The sequence below is a fragment of the Ascaphus truei genome, chromosome 10 (assembly GCF_040206685.1).
Source record: "Ascaphus truei isolate aAscTru1 chromosome 10, aAscTru1.hap1, whole genome shotgun sequence".
Taxonomy (NCBI): Eukaryota; Metazoa; Chordata; class Amphibia; order Anura; family Ascaphidae; genus Ascaphus; species Ascaphus truei.
In genome coordinates, this window is record NC_134492.1 from 40,161,232 (window position 1) to 40,182,869 (window position 21,638).

The 21,638-nt window shown below is 41.8% G+C and overlaps 1 protein-coding gene across 2 annotated transcripts; it reads left to right on the forward strand.

Moving 5' to 3' along the window:
• Positions 1–659: 659 nt before the first annotated feature.
• VAMP4 (vesicle associated membrane protein 4) lies at positions 660–20,903 on the forward strand. Of its 2 annotated transcripts, none has more exons than XM_075616746.1 (8): positions 660–854; positions 4,038–4,191; positions 9,114–9,160; positions 10,023–10,073; positions 14,956–15,056; positions 15,487–15,566; positions 16,822–16,873; positions 18,350–20,903. In XM_075616746.1, the coding sequence occupies exons 2-8, from the start codon at positions 4,126–4,128 to the stop codon at positions 18,376–18,378; spliced, it is 426 nt and encodes a 141-aa protein (XP_075472861.1). In that variant the 5' UTR covers positions 660–854; positions 4,038–4,125; the 3' UTR covers positions 18,379–20,903. The 2 variants fall into 2 exon arrangements, with proteins under 2 accessions (XP_075472861.1, XP_075472860.1); XM_075616745.1 differs by lacking the exon at positions 660–854 and adding an exon at positions 864–1,061.
• Positions 20,904–21,638: the final 735 nt, after the last annotated feature.

A 21,638-nucleotide genomic window follows, 5' to 3' on the forward strand; every position in this document is an offset into this window, starting at 1 on the left:
ATGCGCCCTGTTAATACTTCAATCGTTCTGCAGTTGAGAGAGCCCTGCAATGATCTTTACTACATATACATATATAGTACCGGGAAGATCATTTGGGAGGCCTTCATCAGCAGGGGATTGACGATGATGATTATATAGATACATATTACAAAAAATATTTTGACAATATAAAGATCTTTGTTCAAGATAAATATCTACTCTAACGAACATATTATTTCTCAATGTAATAAGTACTATTGTGACACTAGTGGCATTTAAAAGAATCCCATTAAAGTGTATAGGGGAGGGGGGGGGGAGGGGTGTAAGAGTGTATGGATAGGGTGACCAGATTTTCAAATGTAAAAACCGGGACACATTAAAAAATATTTAGAAATCAAATTAAAATCACAAACCGCGCCCCCATCCCTTTTTTTTTGCTTTCCTCCCTCTCCCCCATCCAGTGGCGGATTTAAAAATCCACCGCCCCTAGGCGCTTGCCTGCTGCCTCTTTGGAATCCCAGCGTCAAATGACGCCGTGGACGTCACGAATGTGACGCGCACTCATTGCCATGGAAACACGACGTCTCGTGACACACACACACACACACACACACACACACACACACACACACACACACACACACACACACACACACACACACACACACACACACGAGCGCCACCTGCTGGCCAGAAGTTGCAGTGGTTACACAGCCAGACAGCCCGGCTCATCCTCCTCTCATCTCCTGCAACCTCCGCTCCTACCCGCCCAAAAAGGGACAAGTCATTCATCACCAGGGCATTTTTACAATGGTTGGGACGCCTCATTTAAAACCGGGACGTCTGGTCACCGTACCCAATGTGCTTGGCGAGGAGTAAGTAAGCAGTCAGTGGGAGTCAGTTGCTTCAAACTCTACCACTGCGGCTGCGCAGCATGTGACCGCCGATCGATAGATTTACCCTACGGGAACAGGGAGTGGAGTAGAGAACCGAGGGATGGATGTGTCGGTGGCTGCCGGAGCGCCATGTTAGACCGTCATTAAGAGCGAGAGGAGTGTGTCCAGGGCCGCGCAGGCACACAGGTACTGGACCGGGGAGGGGAAAGTGCTGTTATATGAGCGCACCCGGTTATTTCAGGGGGACCCTTGTTTAGTGTCAGAGCATGCCATGGTGTATATATAGATATATAGAGTATCTCCCCGTCACTGCACATCACAGGGAAATGACACACTATCTATTGTATGTGCTTATCAGTGCTATGTGTACCCCACATTCACAGGGAGCAGCATCATCATCAAAGGCCCCTTCATCCAAGTGTTATCATTACACACAGCGATACCTTCCATTTCCCTGTCATTCTGTTTGTGTGTGTGTGTGTGTGTGTGTGTGTGTGTACACATATATACAAACACAGATGGAATGTGTATGTATGGATATAGATATACTGTATGTGTGTGTATATCCATACATACACCTTCCATCTGTGTTTGTATATGACACACACACACACACACACACACACACACACACACACACACACACACACACACACACACACACACACTCTCTAAAGGAATAAATGCCAGTATCATATACAGTAAAAACATGGTAAATACTTGACCCAAACCAGAGTCTGATGAAAGAGACAGCACTGCAGTATTGATGTTCAAAGGAATATATTGTAGTCCAAAGGAAAAACAACATTTCCATCCATTATGGGATCTTCCTCAAGGCACTGATTAAGATCCCATAGTGGAGCGAAACTTTGCTTTTTTTTCTTTGGACTACAATATATTCCTTTGAACATTCATTCTGCAGTGCTGCCTCTTTCATCAGACTTTGGTTTGGGCCAAGTATTTACCATGTTTTAATATATATGATGCATATACTGGCATTTATTCCTTTATTTACTAATGGAGTGCCTGTTATCTGCGCGTGCGTACGTACTGTGGTGGATTTCCCATTAGGCCCGGGTCTAGGGCAGCAAAAATGTCCGCCCCAATATACATTTGACACTCTCTGGTTAATGTGAAGACACTTAGCTGTGACGGCCCAACTTCTCCTTCCGAAACGCAGCGTCAAATGAGGCTGCAGATGTTGCACGGTGTCTCGTTGCCATGGCAATGTGACGTCATGACTTTGCGTTACCATGGCAACGCAATGCCATGCGCCGTCACGATGACGTCCGCTGTGATTTGGAAGGAGAAGGGGGGAGTCAGCCACGTGTAAGGCTGCGTTTATAGTAACCGTGATGACGCACGCGCCACGAGAACAAATCTGGGGAACTCAATGAGGGTGGCCATAATGCATGTGAGCGTGGGTACGATGCAGAGCGACCGTGCAGCAGAATTTTCAAGCTACAAATGAATGCATTTTATTTTTTTTGCATGACGGCCGCTTCACGTGAGCGGTTCAACCAATGAGGGCGAACCAGCCTTGTGATGCGTCCGCCACGCCTCCCCATCGCATCAGACCTCAGTGCAGGGAACGCACGAGCGATAGGTGCGCGTGACACCATGTTCTCCATCACGCGCGCGTGCCTACTATAATCTCAGCCTAAGTGCCTTGGGGCGGCGGATTTTGAAATCCGCCTCTGTGTGCATATGTGTCACACAACTTACAGTGATACCTTCCATAGCACCCACACATTTCATATTTCCAGTGACACCTTCCCATTCCTATAATATGTATACAAAGACACCTTTTAATCCCTCATTTACTTATTCTCATGGGTGTATTTATGTGTGTATGCTTACACACATTTTCCATTGGTTTTATTATTACTTTTATCAAATAGATGTATGTACACGTGTATAATTTAGGTTGAGCTGTCCATACATAGCTACAGTTGGGTTAATAATGGATCCTACACATGCATATAAATATAAACACAGAATGACCCCTTCTATTTCTGATATTTATATATCCGTCCGTAATGATAATATCCATAACATCTGATATGTACACATCCACCAACTATGAACCCAGGCATTTTCTGATCCTCTCATCAGTATATGCCTCTCGCACAATGACACATTTCACTCTTCTGTAATCAGAACATACCCAACCCCAGCGCACAGTGATACATCCTGCCTTCACATCAGCAGACCACTCACATATGTACAGTACATGTGATATTTACATCACTTTGTTATATTCAAATTGATAAACGGAAGCCAGTCCCGAAATCTAGTGCATCAGAGAAACATACGGCAATGATCGTCGCTTTAATCAAATAGCGACTATATGTGGATAATATGTTATCAGGAATCCATATGAAATCTGTGTAGGAAAGGAATGATGTCCATGAGTATGGAAAAGTATGTGATGTGAATAAACCAGCAATAAAGGGAGGATGGGGGGCAGTCACGGACGACCCACATGCACAGATCAATCAGTGCTGTCTTCACAACATCAACCCTGTAGGTTTTATCACACACGTAAATGTCCAACTGGCATAAGAACAAAGCCGTAAAATGTTGGAAACCAGTGTTCATATAACTCACGGTCCGCAATCTGTAAAACGATTCCTGAGTGGCGTGCTCCCTGGCAATGGATGAAATCAGAAGGGAAATAGTTTTGCTGTGCTCCGGCTTGTTCCGCATTGGATTTTCCCTTCTGACCGTTGTTATATTACACACAATCCAAAATACCTGTTGCTGTTCCTTTGTCTTTAGTCCTAATAAATACACCCTGTGATCGGTTCATCTCTCTGTTATCAGTAACACACACACACACCTACCTTTCACCCATCCATTGTAATTAGATAACACTTGGAGGAGATTGCCAATTGGTTTTGCTTCACCCCATCAATAAAATAGTTGTCCACTCGATGTCTGAGAGGTAATTATTATGGTGGGCAATAATAATGGAGATATTAGGCAGCTATAAGGGCAATAGGACTCACCCTGAATTTCAGGTTACAGTGTTTGAGGGTTAAGACATCAGTTATCTAGTTTAGCTTTATGAAACTTATGCCTATAATTTGTTTCATTCGGTCCTGTACGTCAGTACACCTTTTAACCCCACCTCTGATAGCCTCTCTCTTCTTGTTCTAGAACCGGAGCAGTGGAACAATAGACAGAGTTTCCCTTCAACTCCGGTCAGGCAGCAGAATATTTGTGTGTCTGCCACCAGAACGACACTATGCCTCCCAAGTTTAAGCGGCACCTCCACGACGAAGAGGTCACAGGTTCTGTGAAAAGTGAAAGGGTAAGTGTGTGGGATGGGTCATATGTTTAAGCAGCACCCCCATCACCCGCTCCTCCCTGCAGAGGTGTATAGGAGTTTAACTCGTAAAATGTTAGTATCTTGCCCCCTGATCATGACCCGCTCTTTAAAGAAATAATTTAGTATTAAAAATCCTGATTTTCTTCATCTCTAGCTACTGCGGTTACCATGGTAACCTTTAGCCTGCACTGGGCTCTGAAGAGAGCTCAATTTTAACCTCAGGCACTTAAGATTTTAAAAAGCTTATATGTCTTGAACGGAGATATAAATAGCAAGAAGAGACCTCTTAAACCAAGTAAAAAAATAGAATGCAAAAAAAAAGTTGGAAGTCATCATATTACTGATAAAAACAATCAATGCCTTGTGTTTACTGGCTGGCGGCCGGCTGGCAGCCGGGCTCCTCTCCACAAAATAATTTCTGCCTTTGGTTGGCTATAAATGTTGGGGCCTGCCAGGATAAAGGTATCAATCATGACAGAGGAGGTGGAGTGTTTCGTTGTTCCAGCATCCTGAAAACCAATGGAGAGAGAGAGAACACGTGAGTGCAGCTTTTTCTAACAATGGTTGAATTTGGCAGTTTTTTTTATATGGATGAATATTCCCTTAGTACTATTAAAAATACTATATACCTCGAGTTTCATGGCTGGCTGGCTGGCTGGCCTCCTCTCCACCCCAACAATAACTCAGAAGACTGACACGAGGTGGCAGTGACGAATACAGAAGACTGAACCAGTTCTTTTAAAATTGCTCTAATTCTTCAATTTGTGCTCCTACTAATGTGAGTCTTTCGGAATTTTTTATATTTTTATCCTAAAGAATATTTAAAACATGTAAATATACTGTACATATCTTGGCATTTTATGAAATAAAAAATCAGATTACTTTTAGTTGTCTGATTACAGGATTGAGAGAGAGTATGGTTCACTACTAGTTAATATAACATCTTTTTATTTGGCACTGACAATGTACTCTGCATTGTACAAATAATTTAACAGGCACATTAAGTTCCTGTCCGGAAAAGCTTACAATCTAATTTTAATGCCAAAGGCACTGGGAGATCAGGTGAGCTGTCATTGGGATATGAGCTTTGTTCACTCGCTTTAAATGCAGTGTTCTTGATACTTAGCTACTTCAATATATTTACATAACTTCCATAAGAATGTTTTTAAGTGAGTGCTACAGCCCCTCTGGCGTGCTGTGATCATGTGACCACTCCTAGGGGCAGGGTCACATGATCACGGCGTCAGATAATGCGATTGGAAGAGTGCGCAGCCATTCAGATCGTGTTGGCGCTCTGCAAGCGATTTCCCTTAGAAAACAAGCAAAAAAACCATGATGGAGCTTTTGGGTCTCTGAAGTGCCGGAACCAATGAAGTGGTGTCATGGGGCACTTAAGGGGTTAAGTAAAAGTTTCTACCCCAAATCAAGTATTTTTTTGGTTTTAATGACATGCAAATGAGCACACAGTGTCACTTTTTGCTGGGTGATAATGGGGAAAGGCGGGGTTGCAGACCTGCCTAAGACATGCAGATGAGCATACAGTTGTATTTGCATTCATTTCCCAGAATCCCTTGCTGCAGTGGAAGTGCTGTATGCTGGGTGATGATGGGGAAAGGTGGGGTTGCAGACCTGCCTAAGACATGCAGATGAGCATACAGTTGTATTTGCATATTTGCTTTCCTGTGGAGGGTTTTTGTCACTTTTTTTACTCACCATAACTTAACTCAGTATTATGGTATAGCCTATCCCATAGCCTCTTTGCATACCCAGTTAAAATCAACCCCACACTGATTAGACCCATAAAGGTCGAAACGGCTGTCTGTGGGTGGTTTTCTGGGTATGCACCTTAACCCTGGCTGTGCTCAAAGCTGTGACCATGCAGCAAGCTTAAGCCTATAGGGAACCATGTTAAAAATGGTTTTTGAGGCAAAAAGTGACACTGTGTGCTCATTTGCATGTCATTTCCCAGAATCCCTTGCTGCAGTGGAAGTGCTGTATGCTGGGTGATAATGGGGAAAGGCGGGGTTGCAGACCTGCCTAAGACATGCAGATGAGCATACAGTTGTATTTGCATTCATTTCCCAGAATCCCTTGCTGCAGTGGAAGTGCTGTATGCTGGGTGATGATGGGGAAAGGTGGGGTTGCAGACCTGCCTAAGACATGCAGATGAGCATACAGTTGTATTTGCATATTTGCTTTCCTGTGGAGGGTTTTTGTCACTTTTTTACTCACCATAACTTAACTCAGTATTATGGTATAGCCTATCCCATAGCCTCTTTGCATACCCAGTTAAAATCAACCCCACACTGATTAGACCCATAAAGGTCGAAACGGCTGTCTGTGGGTGGTTTTCTGGGTATGCACCTTAACCCTGGCTGTGCTCAAAGCTGTGACCATGCAGCAAGCTTAAGCCTATAGGGAACCATGTTAAAAATGGTTTTTGAGGCAAAAAGTGACACTGTGTGCTCATTTGCATGTCATTTCCCAGAATCCCTTGCTGCAGTGGAAGTGCTGTATGCTGGGTGATAATGGGGAAAGGCGGGGTTGCAGACCTGCCTAAGACATGCAGATGAGCATACAGTTGTATTTGCATGTATGTATGTATATATATATATATATATATATATACACACACACACACACACACACACACACACACACACACACACACACACACACACACACACACACACACACACACACACACACACAGTGGTTGACAAATCAACAAAAAATCTACTCGCCACACAAAAAAAAATCTACTCGCCACCTAGTACCAAACGTGTGCTGCTTTGGCCAATATTTACTCGCCCAGGGGTTAAATCCACTCGCCCGGGGCGAGCAAATGTATAGGTTTGTCGAACACTGTATATATATATATATATATATATATTGTATGTGTATATTATATTAATTATTATTATATATATAATGTGTCTTGAAATTACTTAAACTGGAGGCGGCTTTCAGCGTGTCTGGTAGGTAGTTCCAGTCGTGAGATGCATGGAGTTCCCATGCAACCGTGCCCTGATCAGCACTATTGCAGTTTAATGACTATCCCGCTTAGAATCTAAAATTCAAAGGCTTTCATCCAATATGCTGTAAAGCCACGTCCCTGTGTTGAAGAATATTCCCTTGAATGGAGCTGATTTGTTCTCCAGCACTGGGAAGTTGTTTCACAAGTCTATTGATTACGGGTCTAACGGAGTAAGAAGCAAAAAAAAATCAGCTTCAGGCTTATCATTCATATTCTGTTAGTAGGCAGCACAATAGTTGCAATTTGACACATACCTGAGCTCCCAAATAATTCATTGTTTGTCAAATGATGAGAGAGGCGCATTTTACCAGTTACCCGCGAGGCTTTCATCCTGTCTCCTACAATGTTACAATGATTTTCCGTTTGCACTTTCAATCTTTTCTTTCTTTTATTTTTTGTTTGTTTTTTAAATTCTAATGCCAGAAGGAAACATTTTAAATGTTTAAGAACCGTACCTAATAATTATTTAAAAAGCCAATACAAATATAACAGAATCAAACAGAAGAACAGCCAGAGATTCTATTTAAACTACAAATTGCTAGCAGCTATTTAAACACTTGGTGATTAAAATGATTAGCAGACAGTGGCTCATGTTTGCGGTTTACTGTCATAACTGGAGTTACTTAACATGATTGGAGCTTATTAGTACACTCTTTCTTTATACTATGATATTTTGGTTTCCAGGGACATCCCAAAACTGCGATACTGCTTTAGTCGTCATTTTGTCTTATTATAATTTGAAAGCAGCAATCCAGCCAATGTCATTCGCTGTAGGGGAAATAAGAAAGCATCTTGGAACCTGAGGGGACCCCGAGGAAATAATAGTGAGGGTTTAGTTCAGGAAGATCCCAGGTTCAAATCCTGTAACCATAAAAAAAAGACAAATGAGCAGGCGGGATTGCTGCTATAGAAAGAAAAATATTCACGAAAATGGGAGATTTATTAAATTGAAATGAGCAGATTCAGATACAGGATCTTATTTTGTTATTCACACGAGAATGGCATATCATTACAGCTATTTTCACACTTTGTCACATGATATGTTTGTATACCTCTTAAAATGTATATTCTTAAAGCATTTTTGTACTTCTCCATTTTGAGGGATTGTAATAGCTACTAGACTAAAGAGGGGAGGATCCCATTTATACGCCGCGTCTATTCAGTACATTGAGAACTGGTATAGTGCTCCGTGAACAGTGTATTAACCTCCATCCAAGTGAATGGAGGCTTGACTTATTTGACCAATCATTTGCACCGATCTATCTTGTGGGGTATATTTATCTGTGATGTGATTTGTATATATTTTTGTATGGACTATTTAAGTAAACACTCCGGTGCAGCATTTATACCTAGACCCACAAAAGGGTGGTAAGTGTTATCACGCCTTTACGCCCATTCTTATAAACAGGCGTAAAGGCGTGCTAAAGCTTTGCACCCTTTTGTGGATCTGAGCCCTAGTGTTTTGTCTATATTTCATTAGATGTGCTGGAGAATTTATCCTCTGGATATCACTGCCATTAGTTCACTTTGGCCCTAACTAAGACTGCATTATCAACGATGTCAACATTTATAGGTGCTGTCCACTATAGAGAAACAAAATAAAAAACCAAGTTTATTTCCATTAAAAAAAATAGATGAAATCAGGATGACATATTTCATAATCAATTATACGTGTGTGTGTGTGTGTGTGTGTGTGTGTGTGTGTGTGTGTGTGTGTGTGTGTGTGTGTGTGTGTGTGTGTGTGTGTGTGTGTGTGTGTGTGTGTGTGTGTGTGTGTGTGTGTGTGTGTGTGTGTGTGTGTGTGTGTGTGTGTGTGTGTGTGTAAAGAAAAGGCTGCTTTCTATCTCATTATTTCTTCTTTCGACAGCGGAACCTGTTGGAGGAAGACTCGGATGAGGAGGAAGATTTCTTTCTGTGAGTGAATGGACTTATTCAGTGTGTATACATGTGTATACCTATGTGTGTATATATGAGCTAGCTTTTTCTATGGAGTAAAAGATAGCCCTCTAAAAAAAACATTCACCAGAATGATTGAATACCAGACGTAAAAGGGTGGGGCCAACGTCCTACAAAAATATTGTGACTGCAGGACGGAAATTCTTAATGTACAGTACTGTCAGATACCCAGACCCGTGCACCATTGTCTCGTGACCCTGTTTGGGCCTACAAAACAGTTGGATTCTATCTCTATCAATACAAAAATCCCTTACGGCACCCTATCATTTTTTGGCAAGGGGATCCTTATCACAACCAATCTCTCAGTTTCTTGACACTTTCCTCCAGCCATGTGTACAGAAATTACCTGTATATCTAAAATACGCTCATTCACTTTTAGAGAAATTCGCCACTATGAATAATTACCCACCAGAACTACAGCTGGTAACCCTTGACTTGTCTAGTCTGTACACAGTAACCCTGCATATTGAGGGGGTTGATGCAGTTAAAAGGTTAATCACCAATAAAACAGATTGTCATGGGCCTCCTGTTGAATTTTACATCAGCCTTCTAAACAGGATCCTTACCCACAATTACTTTCTGTTAGTAGTATTTTTTTACAAACAAATATAAGCAAATTAGAAGGGAAGTCATGATTTTTTTTACAGCTTTTTCATGGGTAGTTAACAGATCTAGTAATTCTTGTTTTCAAACACTTTGGGGGGGGGGGGGGGGGAGTGTTGTGTCCAGTCTTGCTGCATTGCATTTTGTCTGATACCGATGTGGGGATCTGCAGTCCCACGCTTTGCCAAGACACTGACTGACTTTTCTTTCTTGCCAGGAGAGGACCCTCTGCGCCTAAGTTTGGACCAAGGAATGACAAGATCAGACAGTAAGTCTGTAGGAAGCTGCACTAGAACAGCATAATTACTGCAAAGACATATATACATATATAACCTGGCTATATTAACCCTTAACAGCTACAGATCTGTGTCGCCCAGGAAACCTCCACATTACTAGAGATACTGACAGGTTAAAGTTTATTAACACCCTCATTGCCATGGTTCTGAATAGTATCGCTCACCTACTGTAGTACCATCACTTTTAGAAATCTTTAGCGCATAATTCAATAGAACCAACATTGCTCACAGAAAACTGTTGAACATTCCATTCATAGCACCAACATGGCTCGGAGAAACCTGCACTGTTAAAGACACAGGGAGAGAACATTGATTCAGTAGCATCAACACTAAGAGAGTTCTGCAGAGCATTGTTTTAACAGCACCCACACTTCTATTGTATACAGTGATTAGGAAGCGCCAATATTTTTTATAGTACATCAAAATTAAATCATCGACCATACTCTTTGGCTCAAACCTTCTATCCTCGGTGTGCTCACTGTGGTGACGACTTCCAGGTCACATTTGCAGTTCTGAACAATACACTTGCACATAAAACAGAGGCTGGGCCTCTCGACCGCACTCTCCTGATGCGTTTCGTGACTACTGGTTGTAAAGCAGTGCTGCGTAGCTGTATTGTTTAACTTTGAGTACAGTAGTATTATGTCGCCTTGTAAAATCTATTGAGATATAGCATTCTGCAGAGAACTTGCAGGCTCTTACAGCCATAAAGGGGTTAAACCGTTTCACATAAATTCCAGATAGTCCCAGCTTTTGCCTTGAAAAATATTTGTCTGGGACTGAATTCCAATACCACAGGCTCCATCGGCTGGAGTGTGCATTAAAGGGGAAAAATGATCTTTTGTAAGTATTTTCTAGATGCTGGAAAAGCAGTCTAAGTAATCCTTTTGGATTTGCAGCCCATCTTTGGGTTACCATGAGGCAGTCACTGATCATGAACTATATAAAAGGTGCAGTAGCAGTTGGACTCAGTGAATTAATGACAATATGTGTAGCGTGTTAAAACTAGGTAACTGCTGTCTTTCAACAAAAAAACCCCCCCACTCTCCTAAATTGTAATATACCCCTGAAGCTGCTATCTGCCGAAAAACCCAGTTCAGCTTTGCCACATACAGTATTGATTTAGCACCTTTTTGACCGTGTACTCTGGAAATATTAATATTCTAACCTAAAGCTCGGGATGGAATGTATTGCTGTTATCTTCCCATTATCCTGTCCTCCTTAATTGGTTCGGTAACGGGGAGTAGTGGGCATAACTGCGAGTACATTGTTCCCCTTATTTACTCCACCGCAATGATGGTCACCGGCAGCTTGTACAGTCTTTGCTAGAAAATATCAAACTTCTAAATATGTTTTAATTGGGCTGTTTTTAAGGCATTATTCGTTATATTTTATTTTACACTAAACACTACACTGCAATTAGTTCACTTACATGCACACATACTCTGTGGCACAAACTAAATGGGGTAATAAGTATTGTAGCTTTTCTTTTACATTCATATTGTATTGCAGTTTTATGTTAACTCTTACTGTTCTGTTCCATTGTGGATCACATAAAAATGTAGTATTCCTGTGACTAGCACCAAGTCATTCAACCTATTGATGTTTTTTCTTGGACCAATATTTGTAGGTTACACGGTCTTTCAAAGATTCAGGATTCTACTAAAGTTGAGTTATCATAGAATAGTTCCCAAGGACAAATTCTTAACATTTCTTTCACAAAGTTCCTGCATTGCAATAATTCACATGTGTCTTTGGGTGTAAGTTATTGCAAATAAACTCTCTTTGATGTCCAGTCAAAAGTATGTGCAGGGTGTTTTTTCAATTACAGAGCTGTGAATGAATCCCTGTTCTTAAATATCTCCCATGAAGACCTGCTATTATTGATTTAATGTTGTGTATATGTATGTTTGCATGTCTTGGATAACCAACTCAATCTGTTTTGCTGTATCTTGTCATGCATTTCTCTCCAAGTGCAAGCTCTGAAAGGGTAATAATATGGCCAACAACTATCAGAAATGGAGATAGGGTTGTCTCTTAAAAAAGGGTAACCATGTGGTGTAACAGTTGGTCTTCCCTCACTCTGCAAAGGACAGTGTGGTGTGTGAATCACAGGTCAAATTCACTCCCCTTTCTCCTAATGCTGGTATTTGACCCATGAACTCTTTGATCACCAAACAGACGCGTTTTCCAGCTCAGAGCTTGGCGACCCCGTAAATCTGCAAAATGCGCATAGGCAGATGGTTACTAACCCCAGAGAAAATGATCCCCTTGCTGTAAATGGGACGAAATAAACATGCAGCTGCACATTTTTAAGAAACCTAGGAGGATATAAAAGCTCGATTGAAGGATGAGCAGATTTTGCAAATTGTGCAGTAAAGTTTGATGTTGTGGTCAGTGTTGAATGATATTTAATACACCATCATTTATATAATCTGTGGTTGAAACCTATCCCAGCTTCATATTTCAAACCAACTATAACCACTGATGAGACCCAAAATGTTAAAATAGCTGTCTAGGTGTAGGTTTACTGGCTATGTTATTCTTTAACCCAGCCTGTGCTGAAAAACTGTGTAATAAGGCAGGCATAAGCTTATAGGGATCCATGTTAAAATGGATTAGAAGCAAAAGGTGACACTGTGCTCATTTGCATGTCATTTCCCAGAATCCCTGGCTATAGTGGAAGCACTGTATGCCAATAGATAATGGGGAAAAACAGCGTTGCAGACCTGCCTGAGACATGTGAATGTGCTCACAAGTGATATTTTTATTTGCATGATTTTTAGTACAAAAAGACAGAGACTAACTATTGTACATGTCATTCCAGCCTCTGTCACTGCATACAGTAGAGGTGGAATTTATAACACAGGCCAAACCGTTCATTGTTGAGCATTATTTTCAATGTGGAATACTGGATAATACAAAATAATTTTTGCGTGAATGTGAAGTTAAAGGACTTAAATAGAAATACCTGTGTTAGTCCAGTTGCGATAGTGCAGAATAAATGAGTACTTCAGTATTAAGTGATGCTTTTTTTTTTTTTTTTGGACTAACAATTGATATTATAAGACAAGCTTTTGAGAGAGAGATATGTCTTACTCAGGTCAGCAATACTAATTTACAAAGATTCCTTGAGTTTAACACCGATGTAAAATCCAGTTTAACTAGGTTAAAGAAAATAATTCAGTATTAATAACCTTAAAGAAGCAGTTTCCCTTTGCCCTCTTTCTTTTCATCTATAGCTGGGAATCTCCGGAGCTGAACAGAGTTAGTTTCAGCTTTGGAAACCCTCTTCTTCCTATATGTAAAAAAAGGGGAGAATGGGGCAATTTTTTTTAAGAACAGCCCCTTTAATGTTGCTTTAAAATGTAATAGCTAACTTGTGTTTCCGTAAAGTATTTGTTTGCTGTTTTTACTTTTTCAGAATTCCACTTTGACCTACTTCTTCTTTTTTTTTTTTTTTTTTTTTTTAAACGTTCAAAATATCTTAATATATTTATTTTGCATTGTGGTTCTCCTAAATTAGAAGGTTGTTTGTATTCTTGAATAAAGTACAATTGTGTGTGTGCCCTACAGATATGGAGTTGATGAGAGCCTTGACCTGGGTAGTATATGGGTTAGGCCTAAGGCTAGGTTCCCGGTGCCTGCTGCAGCTCGCGCTTTGGCGTCCCTCAATGGGGCCGGGCCCGCTACCTTCCTTGGCCGCCGCCGCGTTGCACGACCAGTTTTTCCTGATGACCGTCAAATTGTCTTCAGTACTGGCGACGAGCGCCGTGGCCAAGCCCCCCTCCCCCCCCCCGGCGGTTCAGCCAATGAGGGCAAACCTGCCGGGTGATGTTGTGGCCACGCCCCCAACCCCCCGGCTTTTCCCCTGCAGCTCACCGCAGACCGGGGATCACAGCTGCACGCGCTGGCAGGCGCCTGTGCAGGGCCGTAGCCTAAGAGGGGGCCTACCTTAAGGTGATTTTAAATTAATATGGTGGACGGGAGGGTGGAGGTTACTGATGGGCAGAAGTTAAAGACCATCTGGATTTTAAATTGATTGGGTGAAGGGACTACAGCCGGCCCCAAAATCACAGTCTTGAGTTTTATAATTGACTAATTTTGCATAATGGCTCCTTGACACTTACTATCTTCTGCCTTTAATACGGCCATAAGGATTGGCACATTCACGTGTTCGAAATCCAAACTTCTGAAAGTCATGCAGTTCGAGAATTTAACGTTCACATTTTTTTTGTCCCCTCACTTTATAAAAACCGAAAACAAATTGAGTTTTGGCAAAACCAAAATGCAGCATTTATTATTTATTAACTGCAACCAACACAAAACCCCACAAACTATTTAGAACAGAACATCAGTAGAAATGCTCGTCATTATTTGGCCATATTGTTGTTGGCTTTAATAATTTTTAGTACAGTAAAACATTTGAATAGTCAGGTGATATCACCCTAAGACTGCGCTTATAGTGCCGGTGACAGCAACGCAAAACAAATGCATTTCCGCCGTCGCGTGTGCTTATAGTAGGGACGGCGCGACGGCTTGGTCGCGATCACAGGAAGTCATCTCTATTTGATTTTTCAGACTACCGTAGCCTGCCGTCGCCGTCACTCTAAGCATAGCTTAAGGAAACATGGTATTTATCACCACTTCTGCAGCCTCATGCAGCTATAAGGTGGAGGCAGAAATAATACAGTATTAGAATGACCACATTAGCTAAAACGGGGGGGGGGGGGGGGGCGGGGAAGCTACAGCCTTGTATGTATCGCAGACAGATTTTCAGGGGACAGTTAAGATCTGTTGGATGGAACACAGACATCTACATGACTCTCTGTGACTCTGTGTGTTTGTTTATAGTGTGCAGAACCAGGTGGATGAAGTCATTGACGTCATGCAAGAAAACATCACCAAGGTGATAGAAAGAGGGGAGAGGTTGGACGAGCTGCAAGATAAGTCCGGTAAGGTGGCACACGTGGGGAGTGGTAGACATGTAATTGTGAGCTCTCAATCTGACAGTGTATGCCTCTCCTCGCTCACATCTTTTGTCTCACTAGTGCTTCTTTTTTCTACCTATATAACTTTACAACTGTGTCCCTCTGCTTTCTTATACACTCAACATGTACTGTATTCACTTCTTTCTTTTTTACACCCCTTCCCTTTCACCATCCTTCCTCTATTCTTTCTCTCCCATGTAAACATTTCCCATTCTCCAGGCTCATTTAATTTCTTCTTTCTATCTCCTCTTTTGATGCCTCGGTTATTGTCTCATCTATGTTTTTTTTTTGGTAACTTCTTTCCCTTCTTTCCTTTCAGAAACACTTCCCACACTTCTTCTATGGCGTTATATTAATATCTCTGCCTTTTGTCCCTGTCTCCTTTGCACCACAGAAAGTTTATCAGACAATGCCACAGCGTTCAGCAGCAGATCAAGACAGCTCCGGAGACAAATGTGGTGGAGGGAGTGTAAGGTGAGTGTGGCTGAGACGTGGCACACAGCACCGATTTATCATCAGATAATAAGTCAGTCAGCCTAGATACTGTATATGCTGTATTTTATCTTCTCAGGTGTGTGCACTCCTGTTACACTCCAGACTGTGTACTTGTGTATGTTAAATCACCTTATCACCAGCTAAAACAAACCGGTGGGAGTAGAGGGATTTCTGATGCAAGATATTTTCTGAATAGTTACCAATTAGATGGTTGAAAAAGACATATGTCCATCGAGTACAATCAATGTTCAATTTAGACAACAGATACTTATCCTATATTTGTATTTACAGTATTTTGATCCAGAGGAAGACAAACAAAAAACTGCAGTGAAACATTATCCAATGATATCTTATAAGGGGAAACAATACATTCCTTCATGACTCCAATAAGAGCAATCAGATTTCTCTCTGGATCAACATCCTTCCCATGTTTACTTATATGGCATATCAACCCACCCCCCAATACAAACCACGCCCCCAACCCCCAAATACATACAAAAAATCCTCAACCCCAAATATAAAAGCCCCCCACCCCAAATACAAAAAAGCCAACCACGCCAAAATAAAAAAAAAATAAAAAGTAAACTTCCCCCAAATGCAAAAAAGCTCCCCCCGCCCCCAAATACATACAAAACACACAACTTGGGAATGGTCTCGTGCTCTGGGTCTTCCACGCTTTGCAGGACAGTCAGAGAAGCCCGCAGCTGAGGAGAGCCGGGGCCCGGTGGCTGGACAAAGCAGTTGGGCCCGACCACTGACAGGGCCCAGCTGCTGGTCCTCTTGTTGCCACCGGGCCCCGGCTCTCCCATTCTGCTGGCTTGTCTCTACCTCACTGTCCCACTCCAAGCCTCTCTCTGGCGCCGGAGCGCAGGGCCTCTCTTTCATGCCGGTGCATTCCAGAAGTTGGGACCAACTTTGGGCGTGTGCCGACGTCAGAGAGACCCGGTGCGCACCGGTGTCAGAGGCTCAGCGCGGAACAGTGTCAGTGAGGCAAGCCCGCAGCTAGGGTGAGCCGGGGCCTGGCAGCAACGAGACGCCCAGCAGCTTGGCAAAGAAGTTCAAGCGCCGGACGACTCTTTCCCCCCTCCCCCAACCCCTCCCCCCCCCTCCCCCAACCCCTCCCCCCCCTCCCCCAACCCCTCCCCCCCTTCCCCCAACCCCTCCCCCCCTTCCCCCAACCCCTCCCCCCCTGATGGCGGCTCTGTTCCTAAATACTGTATGTTGTCTCTTTCAGATGAAGGCAATCGTAGCTTTGGTTTTTGTTCTCATCCTGCTAGTGATTATCAGTAAGTATCATGTAGCCCCCACACACAATACTGCCCCATCATCAAACTTTAATTGATCCTACTGAGGTCAGACTATCATCATCAAAGTGATATTGCGGTCTTATAATAGGAGCAGCACACGGATAGTGTTGAGATTGCATATGATTTACAGTGGAGCATGCAGTATATGGTCAGGACAAGGTTTACGACAAACTTTATACTGTAATTGCGGGGCATATATTGCACAATCTTAAAAAGCACCTTCCAGCAGTAGATGGGTTGAAGCTCAGAGGCTATGCTGGTATAACAGGACTGAAGCATTGTTGATTACAGAACTCTTGAAGAAGGGGTTAGGATGAGCTACAGAAACTGCATTTGCCTGGGGCTTCAGGGAAGTTGGAAGAACACAGTGGAAACCAACCATCTGGTCCCTGTTGAGATATGCGTGCAAATTGATTCTCTTACCATCTGGATAGCAAAATCCATCACTGTTAATAGCTGAAACACGTTCTCGAGCACATAGCTCCAGCAGAAGGTTCTGGATACCTGGACAGTTTGGATTGTATTGCCAGGGAAAGACCAATGGGAGCAATTTAGAAACTGCTGTGTGGTCAGTCCTGTCTGCAAGTTGTTAGCGGGTGGTTCACTGTAGGTATCCTTGGTTTAATAGAAAAAAGCGTTTGCATAATAGATGAATAACAGGATTAGTTAACCAGGGACTTGGTGTTTTTAATAATGAGGGGATTTAAAATCCCTTACTTAATTTAGTAAAGTAATTAAATTGATTTGAAATAGTTCAGTTATTATTATGCCCGAGTAAACCTGCCTAGAAGATTTATGGCCATTCAGTTTAATATAAAATGGTCTAATATAAAAACAGTTAACAAGTAACTACCGAGCCTTAAATGTCTGTTCATATGTTTAGTGGCACTTATCTCATGACAGAGGAATCCTATGCATGAATTAATTAGCTCACATTACATAAAAGGTGGCATTAATCCCAGCTTACTATTTAGGTGTCCAAAACACACGGTCCCAGATCCACAAATGGTGCTAAGCTTTAGCATACATTTCCCGACCCATTCATATGAATGAGAGTAAAGTCGAGCTAAAACTTCGCACATTGTGGATCCGGCCAAAGGGACCAGGGCCAATTAGAATTAATTTTAAAGGCAGAACCTATTTTATGAGGCTCGGGCAAAGTCAACTTGGGATTCCCCTCATCAATTCTGTATGCAGCACTGCCAGTATACCCAAACCAACAATCCACAGGAAAAAAAACATCTTATTCCAATTTCCGGGAAGTGGAACATGGAAATATAGAGACTTTAGTGATGAGGCCCTAACTCCATTGCAATAAAGCCATTACTGTAAAACTTTAGGCACCGTTTTATCTATTTTTCCTTTTTTTATGATCCACCCCCCATATATATGAGAAACTATCCATCAATGGACCAGTCTAATTTAATTCCACCATCTTTTCCACTTTCCATACAGTTCCCATCATCCTGAAGTACCGCTCCTAACTGCCAGGTCATGAACCATGCCTGCGGAGAGATGCTGGAAACAAAGAAGCAGATTCCAGCCAAGTCCTCTGTACAGAACTGTGTATTTTTTTGTTCTCTTTTAGCCTCTTTGATGCCCGAGGGTCCAGCAATGCACTGCTTCGCAATGTACTGCCGCCCCTCCATTAGCAAAGCGGCTAGGCCAACATTCCTCATGGACATATTCTACAGAAAGAAGCGTTTATGTAAGTGAGGAAGAACAGCTGGAGAAAGAAGAATTATTCCTGGGATAGGACAATCCTCGCTCATTGTATTTAGTGATATTTTGATTAGTTGTTTTTTTAGAAGCAGCAGGAGACTTGTTCCATGAGAATTCATATTTCTGCAATGGAATAATTCTTCCCTCTGACTGCTTTGGTATTCCACAGTCCAACCTTGCTGAATGATTAGATGAGTGCTGATTGTCCTTCCTTCTCCCAAGGCTTTTGTGTCTGGGACAAAGAAAACAAAGGCATACTGTACCAGCACCATCAAGAAGGAAGAGACTGAAGCTATGGTGAATTTGCAAACATAATTTGTAGCTATACAGCACAGTATCAGATCAAGAGCAGGACCGCTCAAGCTGCTGTACCATAGATGAAAACTGGCTCACACACCTGCATTATTCTCACCTTGTGGTGGCATATTACTAATCTTGTCTTTCATCAGAGAAACTTTGGCCCAGATCCACAAAGCTCCAGTAAGTCACTTACTGGACGTTAACCTAATTTAATGTCCCGTTAGTACTAAAGGTGTATCTTCAAAGGACAATAACACAACGTTTATCCATGATTTGTACCGAAAAGAGTGTAGCGTTAACTATAAATGAGGTTTGTGATAATAACACACAAATTAAGCTTATCCACTAAAGTCTGTTCAGGTTAACGTGGGGACATTACATTATGGTAGTTAAGTCATCGCTAAACTTGACAGTACTCCGATACAGACCCTGATATAGGACTTTGGCAGGGTCTAACACCGCAATGAGGCATGATTAAACAAACATTGTTTCCCAGGTGTTATTTCTCGCTCTTTTTATTTCAGGGTCTGCATCGGAGTAACGCTAAGACGTACTTAACATCATGTTATTTGATAATCATGCAGTGGTATGCTACAATAACGTGATGTTAAGCCTGTGCTAATAAGATGTAGTTCAGACATTGTATTTTTTTTTGAGGATACCATGTTAACTCAGGGAACATAACGTCCATTCCTGTTTTAGGTAACGCCACGTTATAAGCCCTGATTAGCAGCTTTGTGGATCTAGCCCTTTAAGTTTTGTTTTGGTTACCATATCAGTCCTGGACAGAACTGGAATCTTTGCTGGTTGTGATATCCTTTAATGGACCAACATAACAGTTTCTCGTAGATGTTGAAATACATGACCTATGGAGATCCAAAAGGCATCTTCTTGAGATCTGAAAGAGTCACTTGTGATCCCAAAAGTTCAAGTATTACAACTTATAGGAAGAACTGAAGGAAGAAATATCGGCCACTACAAATTTCTTATTCCTTTCTTAAAGATTTAGGATCTGCAAGGAAAATAACTTTAATAGACCAGTATATGCATGTGATCTTTCTCAGTCGCATGAAGATTCCCCTTTTTATGGGGCAACAAATAATTAACAACCTGTAAAGAATCAGAATGAATCATTTATAAGATGGTTGTAATATACTGCAATAGTTGGGTGGTCCATTAAGAAAATATTACCATGTGGTCAGTCAACTCCTGTAGATGATGGATGCCTAAATACTCAGAGGGGTAGACTGGTCTGCTGTTGAAGGATCTGCCAAGCAGCTTTCTCACTGTGAAAGGGTTACATAGCAGAAAGGCCATAGTGGTCTCTAAAATACTGTTCCCAGTTGTGTATGATTTCTTCTGGTTGTCACTGCTGCAGGGGTCTGCACTGCATTGTTCTGTGTACATGTAAGACTATACGGCTCTACATAGAGAGTAGTGCACATTTGCACACACTGCTCTGCTTGCAGACATGCACGTTTACAGATGCACACTGCTCTGCATGCACACATTTAGATTCACAGATGTACACTGCATGCAGCCAACTGTATGATGACATGTATTCACTTCTCAGAATGAAAATGTTCTATATACACACATTGTATCTGTGCATATCAGTCATTTTGCCATATGTACCCACCTGCAGACAAGTATACACATTTTCACATGTGGACAGATGTTGCTTTGCGTAATGATTGACCTTGCTTGGACTACAGTACCCATAATGCTTCACAGTGTGATTCAGAGCCCTCCAGCAGTGACAAGCTAAACAGAGTCTCTTGACAATGTGACACTAGCTAGTTAACACCTTATGTACAGGGAGACTTCCCTCAATGAAGGAGTTCAAATCTTCCCTTAGACATAATTTTCTCTTGCTTGCTTTTTCAACACCTTCCGTTTGTATATATGGGTTAAGATGTTAATATTGTATTATGTTGTCTATTTATATAATTTAACCACCTAATTATATCATTTGCATTTCTGCTAGGAGGATTGTGATTGGTTATTAATTTATAAGCTGGGGTCTGCAGCACAAAACTGTCCCATGGTGAAAGTTAAGGACAGCATTGTAACCCCTTTAGTGCTGAAGGAGTTACTGGGAGAAAATCGATGTGGGTTGTTTGAATGAAGAAATTGCTTTGGCATGATAGCATGTGTATGAATGAGTAGGGCGTTTGACTCACTTCTGCCATATGTACTTTATATCTTGTTCTGGGTATAACTAGACTGAGTATGTCCTTATGTATAAATAGAATGTGTGTACTTATAATACACTGTTTACACCGAGCATGGGCGCATGCATCCTATTTATATCCAGGACTGCTACAACATGAGGATTGACATTGATGTAGATAAAACACTGCAATATTTTCTATTAATCTATACATCCTCATACTCATTGGTGCAAGATGATGGTGATACATCTGATACAAAAAAAACAAATGCTTTTAGCTGACCAATTGTATGTTTAAATGTAATATATACATAGTATAAATATGTGGACACAGTGCGGTAAGGAGGATCCAGGGCACTTTGGATTTGCAAAAAAGAATTTATTCTCTTAGTGGCACACACAACGTTTCAAACTTAAATCAGTTCTTTATCAAGGTGACAGGCAGACGCAAAACTAAGGGCGATACTAAGCGGTGCTATACCTGTGCCAGCGAACACCATATGGTCCGTTCACTCGTAGAAGCTAGAAAGTGTCCTATCGAATAGCACC